Source organism: Ranitomeya variabilis, chromosome 5, assembly GCF_051348905.1.
Source record: "Ranitomeya variabilis isolate aRanVar5 chromosome 5, aRanVar5.hap1, whole genome shotgun sequence".
In the NCBI taxonomy this organism is placed as follows: Eukaryota; Metazoa; Chordata; class Amphibia; order Anura; family Dendrobatidae; genus Ranitomeya; species Ranitomeya variabilis.
In genome coordinates, this window is record NC_135236.1 from 414,289,231 (window position 1) to 414,308,770 (window position 19,540).

General features: G+C 44.6%; 1 protein-coding gene across 1 annotated transcript; it reads right to left on the reverse strand.

Annotated features, from left to right (window-relative positions):
* Positions 1 to 660: 660 nt before the first annotated feature.
* On the reverse strand, positions 661 to 18,089 carry LOC143773700 (uncharacterized). Its single transcript, XM_077261073.1, has 4 exons — positions 18,047 to 18,089; positions 1,735 to 1,876; positions 1,482 to 1,632; positions 661 to 1,030 (listed from the first exon to the last, which is right to left on the reverse strand). Exons 2-4 carry the CDS (start codon positions 1,781 to 1,783, stop codon positions 676 to 678), a joined length of 555 nt encoding a protein of 184 aa, XP_077117188.1. The 5' UTR covers positions 1,784 to 1,876; positions 18,047 to 18,089; the 3' UTR covers positions 661 to 675.
* Between the last annotated feature and the right edge of the window lie 1,451 nt (positions 18,090 to 19,540).

A 19,540-nucleotide genomic window follows, 5' to 3' on the forward strand; every position in this document is an offset into this window, starting at 1 on the left:
CCAAAAAAACATTTGGTTGGAATTTAAATAAAGAAATTATTTTGGCTTACTTTCTTTTGTTTCTTTGTCGATCAAACAAAAGGGGTGTGTTTTAATAAATTTACTATTCTATATGTCATACTGCAGTGAACACATAACAGTAACACAACCCCCAATCCATAATCCAGTGCCCATATACCCAGGACAGCGTCAGACATAGAGGCCTTGTCCCCATTGTCTAAAAACCAGAGAATCATTTTTGAAAAACAACTTTATTTTAACAAACACAAAATATTGGTAAATTTAATAATAGATTTTTCAATTTGAAAGAAAGTTAACAGCCCCTTGTCAAGGCAACGTGCAACTGGAGCATTAGCCAATTTTGATTTTAATGCAGATATGTATATTCTGGAGAATACACGTAATTTGTAGGGTCTGTGTGAGAACTTGGTCCCAGTTGCTGATTAGTTCCTCTCTCTGCATAACTGCCTTGTTGACTGCTTCCAAAATACTGTGGTCTTGAAGGTGGTTCCGGTGTTCTATGTCGGGGCCTAAACAGTCCCAAGACCCCCATTAGAACCTCGTTATAAGGCACAATTGGAGCAGGGTCCTCCAGAGCAGTGAGGGACATCTGGACCATAGACATTAAAAGAGACTGCCTATCCGGTGGCAGTGAGCGAGTCTTCCTTGCTACAGTCAATGCAAAAGAATCACAATGGTCATCGCAAGATGATTTTTTTTTAATAAATCCAGGGTGTCCGTTGCAATTTGCACTGTTTGATCATCATTGTTCTTCTTTGCTTTTTTTTTTCTTTTCTCTGCTGCCACCGGATAGGCAGCTCTCTTCTCCACTCTCACAGCTTCTGCGGAACCAGATGCTTCAGCAGCTGCTGAAGCAGATGTGGATGCAGCTGCTGCTGAAGCGGATGTGGATGCAGCAGAAGTTGTGGGAATGGATGGAGAGATAGTCCCTCCTGCTCCAGAGGAACTGCCTGCTCCATCCTCTGTGTCGGTGTCATCCGCATCAGCCGTTGACATGTTTCTTTCCGTCCTGTGAGAAAAAAACAGAACATTAATTTATGTAAACTTAGAAGGCTGCGAAGGAGCAAAGTTTTACATGCAGCAAATAGGCTGCTATGTCAACATTTATGTCCACTATTTTGCTTGTGTAGTGATAACGCGTGTTTTCATGTAAGTCATGCATTATCACCACATATTATAAAAAAATAATCTTGTGGAGTGGAAGCGCCAACGCAAGTTAAATAGAAAAGGAAGTGGTGTCAAGACACACACCGCATGTGTGGTTATGTAGGGTAGGTATGACACCTTTGTTTTTAGAAGCATAGTGCTGACGGGATTTATGAAAATCCTGTCTTCACTATACTATCACATTTTGATGCAGCGTGTTTAACACGGTGGCAGGACACAGGGTTGAATACACAGCCAACTGTGCAAGTGCACATGGAAACACGCTACATGTATATTTGTGGTTTCTAAATTACCTCCGCAATGTCCGGCTTGTGACAAGGAATTGGAGCTCGTCGCTAAATGGGAAGGTTTTTTTACTTGGTGACGAGCCACTTCTAGCGCAGGTATTGATGAACTTATTAAACCTGTCCCTGACGGAGCGCCACCTTTGCTTCACATCTTTTTCTAAAAAAAAAATGAAAGAAAAAACAAGGAATTTTTAGATATATAATCAAAGTACATTTGTAATAAAATCAAATTTTAACTACTAACTAAAATTATAATTACTAATTTGCAGTTGTGTTGCCCCTGGATAGTTGTCCCATTCCGGAAACATGTCACGCAAAATTTTTGTCCATGCAAGCTCACGGAAATATTTGTCTTTGTAAGACTCATCTGCAGGGTCCCAAAGGGCCGGATAGTCACGAACCTACAATGAATACAATAGTGTCATTTCATACTATATCGAACGGCCAAGTAATGTTAAAGAAATGGTTTTCAAAAGTTGGAATATATTTAAAAATAACCCTTACATGAACCCAAGTACAAACAAAAAACACAAACACCAATAAACATGTTAGTGTGTCGCAGGTTAAAAACAAGCTCTGGCGCCGTCAATCCAGAGCGGGCCGTGCGGCTACATGTGTTGCTGGGTGGGCTCACGATAAGCTCTGGATTGCTGGTGCCACAGCTTGTTTGCAACCTGCAAGACACTCTACACTCAACACTCTAGCTTTCAAAACCATAACCCTAATCTCAACACGAACACTAATAACAGTGTTGGGGTCCCCCTATATTTTTAGGCCAGAAAGGCTACGCAGACAGCTGTGGGCTTATATTCATAGCCTAGGAAAGAGGCCATGGATATTTGCCCCCCCCCCGGCTACAAATAGAAGCCCGCAGCCGCCCCAGAAAAGGCGTATCTAAAAGATGCGCCGATTCCAGCACTTAGCCCCTCTCTTCCCACTCCCGTGTAGCGGTGGGATATGAGGTAATGAGGGGTTAATGCCACCTTGCTATTGTAAGGTGGCATTAAGCCCGGTTAATAATGGAGAGGCGTCAATAAGACGCCAATCCATAATCTTATTAAAAGGATAAAAAAATATATATAGGGACACCGAAAAAAAAATGACATAGGGTCCCCCTATACTTTAAGGCCAGAAAGGCTAGGCAGACAGCCGTGGGCCAATATTTGTGGCCCGGGAAGGGGTTAAAATACCCATGGCTGTTCCCAGGCTAGGAATATTAACCCACAGCTGTCTGCGTAGCCTTTATGGCACTAAAATATAGGGGGGCCCCAAAAAAAAATTGCGTAGGGTCCCCCTATATTTTTAGGCCAGAAAGGCTAGGCAGACAGCTGTGGGCCAATATTTTTGGCCTGGGAAGGGGTTAAAATACCCCTGGCTGTTCCCAGGCCATGAATATGAAGCCCACAGCTGTCTGCGTAGCCTTTCTGGCTCTCAAGTATAGGGAGAGCCCCCCCAAAAAAGTGTTGGGGTCCCCCTATATTTTCCTGTCGCCACGACAGCACCCCTACGAGAGAGGGGATCCACCCACCATCCGGACAGGAACCTACAGGATTTAAAGGGGCGGTCCCCCTCACCACTCCAGTTTGGGTTCCTGTCCGGACGGCGGGAGCCTACAGGAATGAACCTTACCCGGGTCCGCCATGCCTCTGTGCGGTATCTGTTTGCGAACGGCAGAATCGGGGGCCCGGAAGGAGCATCGGGGGTGTCCTGCATGCAGACCCCCCCTCGTCTGGCAATATGGAGCACGTTCCAGGAGTCGGGCAGTGCCGTCCTGGTCCGCAGTGCAGGCGCGGGGTTCAGCGTTCTCACCGGCGCCGGTGAACCCGGAAGTAGTTCTTACACTTCCGGGGTAAGCCAGAGGAGGAGCGCTGCAGCGTTTTGAAAAGAGTGGCGGCTGTAGAGGAAAGCGTGCAGCAATGTCCTCAGTAGGGGACGCCGAGCACCCTCAAGGAGAGGGACCGGAGCAGCGCAGCAAGAGCGGTAGCCGCTCAAGAAGCAGCAGCAGCGTGGTACGGGGGCAACAGCGTGTGAGCGCCCCAGCGTCACAAGTTGATCGTTCTCCTCCAAAACCGGTATTCACAGATTCAGCCTCATGGTGAGTGTTATCAATGCTCCTGGTGCTGATATGGTCTGTTATTTTGTGCTTTGTTTTAGGGGAAAAAGTCATCTAAATCTAAGCACAAGCAATGTGCGTTATGTATGACTCCATTGCCTGACAGTTATACTAAAAGGCTTTGCCAGGCGTGCATCTGTCAGACCTTAGAAGAGGAAGCTCCCCTTCGATCTTCAGACCTTAGAGAGGTCATCAGGGAAGAAATAAACTATTCCCTTAGAACCAGCCGCCATGGGAGGTCAAACAGGGACATATCTCCAGGATCTAGTCCGTCCCTGCAAGAAGGTGAAGGTTCCCGCTCCTTATCACCATCCTCCTCCTCAGAAGAAGGAAGGCCATGTTTTTCAGTTGATAACATGGATATGTTAGTCAAAGGAGTCCGAGCAACCATGGGGGTTGCTGAGAACAGGGAACCAAAATCTGCACAAGACTTAATGTTTGCGGGCTTGTGCCAGAAGAGTCGTAAGTCATTCCCGGCAGTGGATACAGTTAAGACCCTTATAAAGCGGGAATGGGATAAACAGGACAAAGGTTTCCTACCGTCATCAGCAAAAAGAAGGTATCCCTTTGACGATAGTGATCTGACAGTATGGATGAAGGTCCCAAAAGTGGACGCAGCGGTGGCCTCTTCATCTAAGGCTGGAGCCCTACCACTTGAGGATGTAGGCCTTCTGAAAGATCCATCAGATAGAAAAGCAGACATGTTTTTGAAGAAGGTGTGGGAGTTGTCTGCTGGTGCCTTCAAAAAGGCAATCTCCAGTACTTGTACGGCTAGATCTGTCATGGTTTGGGTAACCCAGCTGGAGGAACAGCTGAAATCCAAAGTGCCCAGAGACAAAATGCTAAACTCCCTATCGCAAATACGGGAAGGGGTGGCGTATTTAGCGGATGCATCTGTGGATTCTTTAAAATTAGCAGCCAGATCAGCAGGTCTTTCAAACGCTGCTCGACGAGCCCTATGGCTTAAGACCTGGAAGGGAGACGCCCAGGCGAGAGCAAAACTGTGTACAATTCCGTGTAGGGGTGAGTACCTGTTTGGCCCGGTATTGGATGACATTCTAGCTAAAGCTGAAGATAGAAAAAAGGGCTTTCCTAAAGTGTTTAATCCTACCTTTAGGAATACCTTCAGGAGACGCTTCCAATACCGAAGACCTTATCAGAACCGAGACTGGGAATCAACAGACCCAAAGAAGAAAGGTTCGGACTTTAATGCCTCATCATCTTCATCAAGAAGAAGAAGAAATTACCGTTAATAGTGACCTCCCAGTAGGGGGCAGGTTAAAACACTACTATGCTCAGTGGGCCAAAATATCATCGAGTAATTGGGTTTTGGGCATAATTAAATCGGGATTAAAATTAGAATTTCGGGAAATACCTTCAAATTTCTATATCTTGACTACCCCTGATTCCTTAGACCAACAAAAGGCCCTTGAAAAAGAGGTTCAGATGTTAAGACGGAAAAAAGTTATAGTAGAGGTTCCAAAACAACAACAGGGGAAGGGGTTCTATTCCCTTTTATTTTTAATCCCCAAACCTGATGGATCCTTTCGAACCATCATAAATTTACGGAAATTAAACAAGCATCTACAATATCATGCTTTTAAGATGGAATCTATTAAAACAGCGACTAAACTTCTTTTTCCGAGATGTTATATGACAGTCCTGGATTTAAAGGATGCATATTATCATCTGCCCATTCATCAGGATCATCAACAATTCCTCAGAATGGCGGTGCGCTTAAACGACCAGGTCAGACACTTTCAATTTACTGCAATGCCATTTGGTTTATCTATGGCACCGAGAGTGTTTACTAAGGTCATTTCGGAAGTAATGGCCTATGTCAGAGAACACGATATGTTAGTTATACCCTACTTGGATGACTTCCTGGTAGTGGGGAATTCGTTTTCTCAGTGTAGGAATCGCCTAAATCATGTAATATCTTCCTTACAGGACTTGGGTTGGTTAGTCAACTTGGAAAAGTCAAGATTGGAACCATCATCAACTCAGACCTTCCTAGGTATTCTGTTAAATTCGGAAGAGCAGCTATGTTTCCTTCCGGAAGAAAAAAAGCAGAAGATTGTGCACAAAGTCAGTACTGTAACAAAAAGGCCAGATCTGACTTTGAGAGACGCTATGTCTCTTCTGGGATCCTTGACATCGTGCATACCGGCCGTCCAGTGGGCTCAGTACCACACTCGAGTGTTGCAGGCCCAGGTCTTGGTTGCAGAGAGGAGTCTTCAAGGACAATTAAGCAAAAGACTCAAGCTATCCACTGCCACTCTAGACAGTCTGAGATGGTGGCTAGACATGAGACATTTAGGAAAAGGAGTAAGCTGGAATATAGTACCAGACAACACGGTCACAACCGATGCCAGTCCGATAGGATGGGGAGCTCACATAGGAGATGTTTGGGCTCAGGGACAATGGTCTCTTTTAGAGGCTCAAGAGTCCTCGAATTGGAAAGAGCTTACGGCAGTCAAAAAGGCCTTACTCAGGTTGCTACCATCTCTGCAGGATTCACATGTAAGAGTCCAGTCAGACAACACAACAGTAGTGGCGTATCTCAACCATCAAGGGGGTACAAGATCAAGTTCCCTGATGAACACCGCCACAGACATTCTCAACATAGCCGAAGCTCATTTTCGCTCTCTGTCGGCCGTTCACATTCGGGGAGAGCTCAACACAGAAGCAGATTACCTCAGCCGTCATTCTCTAAGTCAAGGAGAATGGGTTCTAAGTCGACGGGTGTTCAAACAGATAGTAGATCTATGGGGGTTGCCTGTTATAGACCTATTTGCAACGAGAGGGAACAGACAGACCAGGAGGTTTGCTTCGCTTCAGGTGGCAGACAAACCCTGTGTAATAGACTCCCTTCAGATTCACTGGGGTTTCTCTCTGGCGTATGCATTTCCCCCAATGTGTCTGATCCCTATAGTCCTCAGAAAGATCAGGGAGGAGAGGGCGAGAGTGATCTTGATTGCCCCCTTCTGGCCCAGGAGGGCATGGTTCTCGTTACTCAGGACAATGTCTGTGACCGATCCCTGGGTATTGCCAGTCAGTCCGGAGCTTCTTTCTCAGGGTCCATTCCGTTACCCCAATGTGGAATCCCTGCATCTGACAGCGTGGAATTTGAGAGGGAGTTATTAAGGAAAAGAGGGTTTTCAGAAGCTCTCGTTTCTACTCTGTTAAACAGCCGGAAAGAGGTTACTACTAAGATCTATGCTAAGACTTGGAAAAAGTTCCTTGACTTCTACCAATATCCCTTTTCAGGCAGGGTTTCAATTCTGGCTATTCTAGAATTCTTACAGAAAGGCCGAGAATTGGGCTTGGCAGTAAATACCCTTAGAGTCCAAATTTCGGCTTTGGGGGCATTATATAGTAGTGATGTGGCAGGGAACAGATGGGTATCCAGATTTATTAAGGCCACTGAACGTGCTAATCCAGTTTATGTGCCCAGTCTGCCACCATGGGATTTAAGTTTAGTTTTAGATGCCTTAACTGAACCCCCCTTTGAGCCAATAGATTCGGTCTCCGTTAAATATTTAACTTTAAAAACCGCCCTCCTAGTGGCCCTAACTTCTGCTAGGAGAGTGAGTGATTTGCAGGCTTTATCGGTAGATCCCCCTTATTTAATGGTCTTTCAGGATAGGATCGTGTTAAAACCAGATCCAGCATATCTACCAAAAGTAGCTTCCAAGTTTCATAGAAGCCAGAAAATAGTTTTACCATCATTCTGTGACAATCCAGTTTCAGCTGAAGAGCAGAAATGTCATATGCTAGACGTTAGAAGAACACTGTTAGAATACCTCCACAAGACAGAGCCAGGGAGACAGAGTAGGGCTCTGTTTGTTTCCTTTCAGAATCCAAGGAAAAGGGCGAGTGTAACAAAAGCGTCTATCGCCAGATGGATAAGAGATGCCATTTATCTTGCTTATACTGCCAAAGGCCAGACACCACCAGATGGCATCAGAGCCCACTCTACTCGAGGCATGGCCTCATCCTGGGCGGAAAGAGCAGACGTCTCCATAGACGTAATATGTAAGGCGGCAACGTGGTCATCTCCTTCCACCTTTTATAGACATTACCGTCTTGACCTGTCATCAGAGGCCAATTTAGTTTTTGGCCGTTCAGTACTTAGTACTGTAGTCCCTCCCAGGTGATTGATCTTTGAAAATCTCTCGTAGGGGTGCTGTCGTGGCGATAGGAAAACCGTTTTTTACGTACCGGTAATAGGATTTTACGGAGCCACGACAGCACCCGCACATTCCCCCCCGTAGTTGATCACTGGATTCCTGCACTCTTTTGGAAGGTGTGCTATTAGTTATCACTCTTTTAGAGGTGATGGTGTTTAGTAATGTTTAACTATATATGATTATGTACTAACTCAATGGGCGGTGTCCCTTATACTCTGAAACACAAACTGGAGTGGTGAGGGGGACCACCCCTTTAAATCCTGTAGGTTCCTGTCCGGATGGTGGGCGGATCCCCTCTCTCGTAGGGGTGCTGTCGTGGCTCTGTAAAATCCTATTACCGGTACGTAAAAACCGGTTTTTAGGCCAGAAAGGCTACGCAGACAGCCGTGGGCTTATATTCATAGCCTAGGAAAGGGGCCATGAATATTTGCCCCCCCCCGGCTACAAATAGAAGCTCGAAGCCGCCCCAGAAAAGGCGCATCTAAAAGATGCGCCGATTCCGGCACTTAGCCCCTCTCTTCCCACTCCCGTGTAGCGGTGGGATATGGGGTAATGAGGGGTTAATGCCACCTTGCTATTGTAAAAAAAATACAGACACTAGAAATATTTTAATGAAATAAAGACACCCACTTTTTGACTAACCCTTTATTGTACTCTCAATCCATCTGAAGACCCTCGACCTGCAACAGAAATGAAAAAACAAACCAAATTCATACTACCTGGCCCTGTCCGCAGAAATCCCATAACGAGTGTCCCACGATGATCTGCCATGGAGAACAGACACATCCGGAGATGTGTCTGCTCTCCACGGCTGCTGCAACACACTGACAGGTGCTCCGGCACCTGTCGGTGTGTTACTGCGCATGCGCGAGAGTTTACCGGCGGTCATTGCCCCCGGTACTCTCGCTTTACGGCACTACTGCATGGGAAAGTTCACATGCAGCTGTAGTGCCGTAAATAGAGAAGCCGGCGCCATTGAACTCCGGAACAGTACGTGATACACTGCTAGGAGCTTCGCTCCTGGCAGTGTATCGCCGGAGAGCAAGCGATCGGCGTGGGACACTCGGTTTTGGATTCTGCGGACAGGGAGTATGGATTTTGTTTATTTTTTTTTACTTTTTCCCTAGGGGACCGAGGGCTTCGCATACCAGTGTGCTGTATGGTGAGTATATACTCTATGTTGTATGTACTGTGTCATGTATGTTACGTTTATTGTATGTGTATTGTGTGTGTTTGTGTTTTGTGTTACTTACAATTGTGCTAAGTCGCCGGACACAGGGACAACTCTCCCATCCTAATACCGGATGGGAGTAGTAATCCCATACGGCGACTTAGCACAATTGGGTGGCACTATCGTCGCATGGGGACACACACACACACACACACACACACACAGACACAGACAGATGCACACACACAGACTTCACACACATACACAGATACACACACATACATACCAAATTGATCAAACGACCGACATCGATCCCCATGTGACGATATGCCTCCATGCTGACAGTCACTTCGGAATACAGGACCACACTCCGCCCACGCACTTCCGCCCACGCACTTCCTCCCGCTTCCCTACACTTCCTGTTGCTGCGGTTTCTCCACCCATAACCGCATAAAACCCGCAGATATTTTTTCATCTGCGGGTTTTACTGTGGGTTTGACCCTCACAATGGAGGTCTATGGGTGCAGAACCGCTGCAGTTCCGCAGAAAGAAGTGACATGCTGCGGAATATAAACCGCTGCGTTTCTGCGCGGTTTTTCCCGCAGCATGTGCACAGCGGTTTGCGGTTTCCATAGGTTTACATGTTAATGTAAACGCAATGGAAACTGCAGCGGACCCGCAGCGGCAAAATCGCTGCGGTTCCGCGGTAAAAACCGCAATGTGTGAACATGGCCTAATCGTTCGGTTGTGGAGAATCATGGTAACAGGTCATTTTTACCACACAATGAACGCTGTACAAGTAAAACACAAAATAATGGGAGAATTGCATTTTTTCCGTGATTTCACCTTGGATATTTTTTTTCTAGCTTTTCCAGTACATTGTATGGTAAAATAAATGTAATTAAACATTTGGCAGCACAAGAGGAACCTACACAATATTAAACAATGCTACAATGCTGTAGTTAGTTAGTGTATGCTCCCATACTTAATTAAAGAAGCACTCTCATCAAAGTTTTTCTCCTCCTAATATATTGCAGTCATCATATTATATGGCACTGTGTACTTACAATTGCTCCTTTTGCCTTTCTATTTAGTTAATTCTTCTCTTTTCTATGCTCTATGTAGACACAGGAAATCTCTTGTCACTGCAAAAATCATACCCCTATTCAACTCCTGACCCAGCTGCTCCCTTTCCTTCCCATCAGGGACTTTTGCAATGACTCGTGACTCATACAGAGAAAATTGACCTCCTGTTTCTACATAGAGATTAGAATTCAGCTATAGACCTAATGGAAAACAGAAAAATTACCTGGGTAAAAGAGGAAAATGAGCAATTGTAAGTACACAGTGACATATAATATCATGATTGCAATATATTAACCCCTTAATGACCAGCCAATTTTTAAAATTCTGACCACTGTCACTTTAAGAGGTTATATGTTATGATCCTTAGTGGCTGAGGATCACAGAATGAACTAGCTAAGTTACTGAACATAGAACGAGCTCTAGGGAGGTGGTAACTGGACTGACCGCAAATCTGATCCTAACCAAACACACTGAAGGTAGCCGGTGAACGTGCCTAAATTCCTGGACGTCTCGACGCAGCCTGAGAAACTTGCTACCCCTATAGAGAAAGTAAGACCTCACTTGCCTCAGAGAAATGACCCCAAAGATATAGGAAGCCCCCAACAAATAATAATGGTGAGGTAAGGGGAAAATACAAAACGTAGAAATGAAAACAGATTCAGCAAATGAGGCCCACTAATACTAGATAGCAGAAGACAGGCAGGGAACCGTGCGGTCAGTAAAAAACCCTATACAAAATATCCACGCTGAGAATTCAAGAACCCCCACACCAACTAACGGTGTGAGGGGAGAAACTCAGCCCCCTAGAGCTACCAGCAAGCAAGGAAATCACATATTAGCAAGCTGGACAAGGACAAATAAATAACCAAGGAACATATTGAACACTGATGATCAAAAATGAACAAACAGAAAACTTAGCTTCTCTTGGAGAGACTAGTAACAAAGGTAGGCAGGAGAGATCAAAATAGCACTGAATACATTGACAGCAGGCAACAACTGATAGTCCAGGTGAGCTAAATAGGAAACCAGCTAACATAACGAGACAGCTGATCCAGCCTCAGACCTGCAGAATGACACAAAGAGCCACCAGAGGGAGCCCAAAGACAGCACTCACACAGTACCACTTGTGACCACAAGAGGGAGCCCAAAAACAGAGTTCACAACAGTACCCCCCCCTTGAGGAGGGGTCACCGAACCCTCATCAAAACCCCCAGGGCGATCAGGATGAGCAACATGGAAGGCATGAACCAAATCGGCCGCATGAACATCAGAGGTGACAACCCAGGAATTATCCTCTTGACCATAGCCCTTCCACTTAACCAAATATTGAAGCCTCCGTCTAGAAATACGAGAATCCAAGATGTTCTCCACCACGTACTCCAATTCGCCCTCAACCAGCACCGGGGCAGGGGGCTCAACAGAAGGAACCACAGGCACCACATACCTCCGCAACAAAGACCTATGGAACACGTTATGAATGGCAAACGACGCTGGGAGGTCCAGACGAAATGACACCGGGTTAAGGATTTCCAAAATCTTATAAGGACCGATGAAGTGAGGCTTGAATTTAGGAGAGGAGACCTTCATAGGAACATACCGAGAAGACAGCCATACCAAATCCCCAACATGAAGTCGGGGACCCACACCGCGACAGCGGTTGGCAAAGCGCTGAGCCTTCTCCTGTGACAACTTCAAATTGTCCACCACATGGTTCCAAATCTGCTGCAACCTATCCACCACAGAATCCACCCCAGGACAGTCAGAAGGCTCAACCTGACCCGAGGAAAAACGAGGATGAAAACCAGAATTGCAGAAAAAAGGCGAAACCAAAGTAGCAGAACTAGCCCGATTATTAAGGGCAAACTCGGCCAATGGCAAAAAAGTCACCCAATCATCCTGATCAGCAGAAACAAAACATCTTAAATAAGTTTCCAAGGTCTGATTAGTTCGCTCGGTTTGGCCATTCGTCTGAGGATGGAAGGCTGACGAAAAAGACAAATCAATGCCCATCTTAGCACAAAAGATCCGCCAAAATCTGGACACAAACTGGGATCCTCTGTCAGACACAATATTTTCAGGGATGCCGTGCAAGCGGATCACATTCTGAAAAAATAGAGGAACCAAATCGGAGGAGGAAGGCAACGTAGGCAAGGGCACCAAATGGACCATTTTGGAAAAACGATCACACACCACCCAGATGACAGACATTCTCTGAGAGACTGGAAGATCTGAAATAAAATCCATGGAAATGTGCGTCCAAGGCCTCTTCGGGACAGGCAAAGGCAAAAGCAAACCGCTGGCACGAGAACAGCAAGGCTTAGCCCGAGCACAAATCCCACAGGACTGCACAAAGGAACGCACATCCCGCGACAAGGAAGGCCACCAGAAGGACCTAGCCACCAAATCTCTGGTACCAAAAATCCCAGGATGGCCTGCCAACACCGAAGAACGAACCTCGGAAATAACTTTGCTGGTCCATCTATCTGGGACAAACAGTCTCTCTGGTGGGCAACGGTCAGGTCTATCCGCCTGAAATTTCTGCAGCACTCGTCGCAAATCTGGGGAAATGGCAGACAAAATCACTCCCTCTCTTAGGATACCAGCCGGCTCTGAAACTCCCGGAGAGTCAGGCACAAAACTCCTAGAAAGCACATCAGCCTTCACGTTCTTCGAACCAGGCAGGTACGAGACCACAAAATCGAAACGGGAGAAAAACAACGACCAACGAGCCTATCTAGGATTCAGCCGCTTGGCAGACTCGAGATAAATCAGATTTTTGTGATCAGTCAAGACCACCACACGATGCTTAGCTCCCTCGAGCCAATGTCGCCACTCCTCAAATGCCCACTTCATAGCCAACAACTCCCAATTACCAACATCATAATTCCGCTCGGCAGGCGAAAACTTTCTCGAAAAGAAAGCACAAGGCTTCATCACAGAGCAATCAGAGCTTCTCTGCGACAAAACAGCCCCTGCTCCAATCTCAGAAGCATCAACCTCGACCTGAAAAGGAAGAGAGACATCAGGCTGACACGAAACTGGAGCCGAAGAAAACCGGCGCTTCAGCTCCTGAAAGGCCTCCACGGCTGCAGGAGACCAATTAGTCACATCAGAACCCTTCTTGGTCAAATCCGTCAAGGGTTTAACCACGCCAGAAAAATTAGCAATGAAGCGACGGTAAAAATTAGCAAAACCCAAGAACTTCTGAAGACTCTTAACAGATGTAGGTTCCTCATAAAGCAATCCAAGCGCCAGAAAAAACGCATCCACATTCAGCAATGCAGGATCTCCTGGCGCCAGGGAGAAAGCCCGATCTTGAGGGTCGCCACGTAACAGGGAGATAACAATTCTAACTTGCTGAGCGGAATCACCAGAGGAACGAGGTCTCAAAGAAATAAATAATTTACAATTATTCTTAAAATTCAGAAACCTTGATCTATCTCCAGAAAACAACTCCGGAATAGGTACTTTTGGCTCAGACATAGGACTGTGAACAACAAAATCCTGAATGCTTTGCACCCTTGCAGCAAGATGATCCACACTAGAAGTCAGACTCTGAATATCCATGTCTGCAGCTGAACTCAAAGCCACCCAGAGATTAAGGGGATGAGAGAAGCTGGACAGACTGCAGCAAAGGGAGAGGAAGAAAAAAAAAAAAATTGTACTCAGGGCTTCTCTTATCCCACTTCTGCGATGCATTAAACACTTTTTGGCCTGCTGTACCGTTATGATCCTTAGTGGCTGAGGATCACAGAATGAACTAGCTAAGTTACTGAACATAGAACGAGCTCTAGGGAGGTGGTAACTGGACTGACCGCAAATCTGATCCTAACCAAACACACTGAAGGTAGCCGGTGAACGTGCCTAAATTCCTGGACGTCTCGACGCAGCCTGAGAAACTTGCTACCCCTATAGAGAAAGTAAGACCTCACTTGCCTCAGAGAAATGACCCCAAAGATATAGGAAGCCCCCAACAAATAATAATGGTGAGGTAAGGGGAAAATACAAAACGTAGAAATGAAAACAGATTCAGCAAATGAGGCCCACTAATACTAGATAGCAGAAGACAGGCAGGGAACTGTGCGGTCAGTAAAAAACCCTATACAAAATATCCACGCTGAGAATTCAAGAACCCCCACACCAACTAACGGTGTGAGGGGAGAAAGTCAGCCCCCTAGAGCTACCAGCAAGCAAGGAAATCACATATTAGCAAGCTGGACAAGGACAAATAAATAACCAAGGAACATATTGAACACTGATGATCAAAAATGAACAAACAGAAAACTTAGCTTCTCTTGGAGAGACTGGTAACAAAGGTAGGCAGGAGAGATCAAAATAGCACTGAATACATTGACAGCAGGCAACAACTGATAGTCCAGGTGAGCTAAATAGGAAACCAGCTAACATAACGAGACAGCTGATCCAGCCTCAGTCCTGCAGAATGACACAAAGAGCCACCAGAGGGAGCCCAAAGACAGCACTCACACAGTACCACTTGTGACCACAAGAGGGAGCCCAAAAACAGAGTTCACAACAGTTATAGCTCTGGAACACTTCAACAGATTCCACTGATTCTGATCCTTTTTTTGTGGCATATTGTACTTCATGTTAGTGTTAACATTTCTTTGATATGACTTGCATTTATTTATGTAAAAAATGGAAATTTGGCAAAAGTTTAGAAGATTTTGCAATTTTGAAACTTTAAATTTTTGTAAAAAGGGGAGAAGCCAGCGCTGCTTATGGTCAGTACGCAATACAAAAAGTGCACATGCACATATTAATTTCCAACTGTATATCAAAATGAGACATTTAGCAAACAATTGATCAATTCTTTGAGCCACCCCGCCACACCAAGGCATTCTCATAATGGAGCAGTCCTACTCTACGATTTTTATATTCGCTGTGCCATTATGGCCTCCTAAATGTGTTAAAAGCGGGACCACGTTGAATGCAAACTGTACCTGTAGCGTTTCTGAATCACTCCCATGGCGCCAGAAAGGGCAAGCGCAGATAAAGGTCGAGCAGGTCCAAACATAGACATTTCAGATCAGACCTCCACACTGCCTGACCAGCACCACAGATAAAGAGTGAGACAGGCCCAGACACGGGTGCACAAATCAAACAGAGCCTGGGGCAGGGAAGGACTGCTGTATGTGTGTACAGCAGCCTAGATAAATCACAATGACAACAGAAAGAATGGTGTGCATAACCCAGCACGCACGGCAACAGTGGTGCTCAGCCACAAACCAACATCAAAATAAAAAGGGGAGAAGCCAGCACTGCTGATGGTCAGAACTCAATACAAAAAGTGCACATGCACATATTAATTTCTAACTGTATATCAAAATGAGACATTTAGCAAACAATTGATCAATTCTTTGAGCCACCCCGCCACACCAAGGCATTCTCATAATGGAGCAGTCCTACTCTACGATTTTTATATTCGCTGTGCCATTATGGCCTCCTAAATGTGTTAAAAGCGGGACCACGTTGAATGCAAACTGTACCTGTAGCGTTTCTGAATCACTCCCATGGAGCCAGAAAGGGCAAGCGCAGATAAAGGTCGAGCAGGTCCAAACATAGACATTTCAGATCTGACCTCCATACTGCCTGAACAGCACCACAGATAAAGAGTGAGACAGCCCCAGACACAGATGCACAAATCAAACAGAGCCTGGGGCAGGGCAGGGATGTTGTATGTGTGTACAGCAGCCTAGATCAATCACAATGAAAACAGAAAGAATGGCGTGCATAACCCAGCACGCACGGCAACAGTGGTGGTCAGCCACAAACCAATATCAAAGTAAAAAGGGGAGAAGCCAGCGCTGCTTATGGTCAGAACGCAATACAAAAAGTGCACATGTACATATTAATTTCTAACTGTATATTAAAGTTAGACATTTAGCAAACGATTGATTCTTTGAGCCACCCTGACACGCCATTCTCATAATGGGGCAGTCCTACTCTACAATTTTTATATTCGCTGTGCCATTACGGCCTCCTAAATGTATTAAAAGCGGGACCACATTGAATGAAAACTGTACCAGTAGCGTTTCTGAATCACTCCCATGGAGCCAGAAAGGGCAAGCGCAGATAAAGGTCGACCAGGTCCAAACATAGACATTTCAGATCTGACCTCCACACTGCCTGACCAGCAGTCTTTTAATACATTTAAGAGGCCGTAATGGCACAGCGAATATAAAAAATGTAGAGTAGGACTGCCCCATTATGAGAATGCCTTGGCGTGGTGGGGTGGCTCAAAGAATTGATCAATTGTTTGCTAAATGTCTCATTTTGAAATACAGTTAGAATTCAATATGTGCATGTGCACTTTATGTATTGCATTCTGACCATAAGCAGCGTTGGCCTTTAAATCAGAGAGTCATATCGCACAAAATAGTTAATAAATAACATTTCTAACATGTCAACTTTATATCAGCACAATTTTGGAAACATATTTTTTTCATGAGGACGTTATAAGGGTTAAAAGTTGACCAGCGATTTCTCATTTTTCCAACAAAATTTACAAAACCATTTTTTTAGGGACCACATCACATTTGAAGTGACTTTGCGGGTCCTATATGACAGAAAATACCTAAAAGTTACACCATTCTAAAAACTGCACCCCTCAAGGTGCTCAAAACCACATTCAAGAAGTTTATTAACCTTTCATGTGCTTCACAAGAACTAAAGCAATGTGGAAGGAAAAAATGAACATTTTACTTTTTTCACAAAAAATTTCTTCAGATCCAAGCTTTTTTATTTTCACAAGGGTATCAGGAAAAAATGGACCACAAAATTGGTTGTGAAATTTCTCCTGAGTACGGCATTACCCTGTATGTGGGAGAAAGCCACTGTTTGGGTGCATGGCGGGGTTCAGAAGGTAAGGAGCACCATTTGACTTTTTGAACGCAAAATTGGCTGGAATCGATGGCGGGCGCAATGTCGCGTTTGGAGACCCACTCATGTGCCTAAACAGTGTAAACCCCCCAATTGTTACTCCAACCTTAACACAGCCTTAACCCCAACCCTAACCCCAACACACCCCTAACCCTAATCACAAACCTAACCACAACCATTACCCTAACCACCACCCTAACCCCAACTCCACAACTGTAACCCCAACCGTAACCCAAACACAACCCTAATTGTAGCCCCAACAATAACCCTAGCCCAACCCTAACCCTAGCTCTGACCCCAACACTAACCCTAGCCCCAACACTAACCCTAGCTCTAGCTCCAACCCTAATTCTAACCCTAGCCCCAACCTTAACCCAAGCCCAAACCCTAAACCTAGCTCTAGCCCCAACCCTAGCTCTAACCCTAGCCCCAACCCTAACCCTAACTCTGATTTAAATAGTCTATCATGGCACTCCTTGATTAAATACACCTGGTGCTCAGAGAAGGGATGCCAACCCCTATAAATAATATATGAGAAAAATCCGGCACTCAGAATTTCATATTAGTAATATTTATTTGATGCTCCCAAAAGTCAATTTGTAACGTTTCGGTCTATTTGACCTTCATCAGACTGCAACAAGAAAAGAAAAAACAACACAAAAGAACAATGAATCACAGATCCTTACATATACATAGAGAATCCATCAAAAACAAGACAGACACAATCACTTTCATATGGCATAAATGTAGTATTGCTTATTGTCTCAAAACAGCGAAGTGTGTATAAGAACAAGTCATAGACGGCGATCAGTGCATGAGGTCAAATCATATTACAAAATAATAATTATTAATCATGTTCGGTCACGAGCCCACTCAGAACAAAATCTCATATAAGAAAATAAATCTCCATCGTTACTACTATTTATGTATCAAAATCAGTATCTAGTCATCCACCAAACAATTTGAGGGGCCGAGCCATTAATATCAAGAGAGATGTCATTCTTATTTCTGAGTATAACAACATATCCCTTGTTTTCTATATGGTCCTAACTTAAAAAGCCCATATGAAAGGCAGCAGCCAAACAAAATAGAAAAGAAAAAGGCTTACCACTAACTGCAGTAAAAGAGAAAGACCGACGAGAGGAACTTGTGACTCCTACTGGAGTTCTACAAAACGAAAGTGAAAGTAAAGTGAAATACGGAGAAAAAGAATCAAGCATAAACCCAATAGCTAATCAACAGGGGAAGCTTACCTCATAAGAAAAGAAGTGGTCCCGATATCGTTATCCGCAAAGAGCGGTGTGTGGAATGACTGCATGGCACGCTGACATCGCGTCCATGTTCAAATAGCCCCTGACCCGGAAGTGACGTATGTGCACAGTGACTGGAGCGCTAGTGGAACGCAACCACAACAGCGGCGCTACAGGAAACACGTCACCGTGATGTCTAAAGGTCGGAACTACTCTGTGGAACGCTGTAATGGAACGCAATAGAAGGCGGTGCATCTCCCATCGAAGAAACAGAGTCCCAGTCCAAGGTGAAAAGGAATATTCAACGCTGGAACGTGTAGATAAGGTGAGTATAGTGTAAAATAAAAGAATCAATTGGCTGCCTAAAGAAAAAAGGAAAAACAAAAGACATAATTAAAACGGGAGTAAATGGATTAATGAAACTAAATAACTGTAATTAAAATGACATCTACCTATATTGAAAAAGTACAAGATAAATTATATATTATTCATATATTGTTCATAGATCATTCATTGATGAGCTGTGACAAACAAATGCAAAATATACAGACACTGTATAATATGTCTCCAACATAATAAGAAAATTTAAACAAGAAACAATTAAATGTTAAATGACCCCAAAACAACATGACAGTCCACAGGTTACGAATTCAAAATCATCAATTAACTCTAAATTATCATCCTGCTAAGAATGAATTAATCCCTACTTACATATTTAGAAGAGACCCGTAAGATTATAGTCCCTATTAAGGCCCTTGGGTTCCAAACTTTGTAAAAAGTGGATCCAATACGCCTCTCTTTCCAAAAGTCTTTTATTTAGATTACCCCCTCTCCTATTCAGAGCAACTTGTTCCAAAACCAAAAAACGCAATTGCACCACTGAATGTCCAGCCTCATGAAAGTGATGGGGAATTGGGAGATGGTGTTTCCCACACCGAATATCCGATTTGTGATGTGAGATCCGATCCTTAATTGCCTGCGATGTTTCTCCTACATAAATTTTACCGCACGGACATTTTATGGCATATACAACTTGTTTCGAATCGCACGTAAAAAATCCTCGGATAGGGATATCCTTGCCTGTCAATGGATGTGATATTTTGGGACCTTTCAAGACATTAGCACACTGCGCACACTGTAAGCAAGGAAAAGTCCCTTTCCGAGGTGTTTGTAAAAAAGTCTGTCATGCAATTTTAGAAGGTGTGACAATATCTGCTCTAACAATTTTATTTTTTTAGGTTACTCGGCTTTCTAAAACAAGGTAAAAAAGGAATTTGAAATTCTGGTATTCCTGGGAAACTTGTTGTGAAATTGGATTCTGGGCTCCCCCGGTGGCCACTTGTGGAATTTAA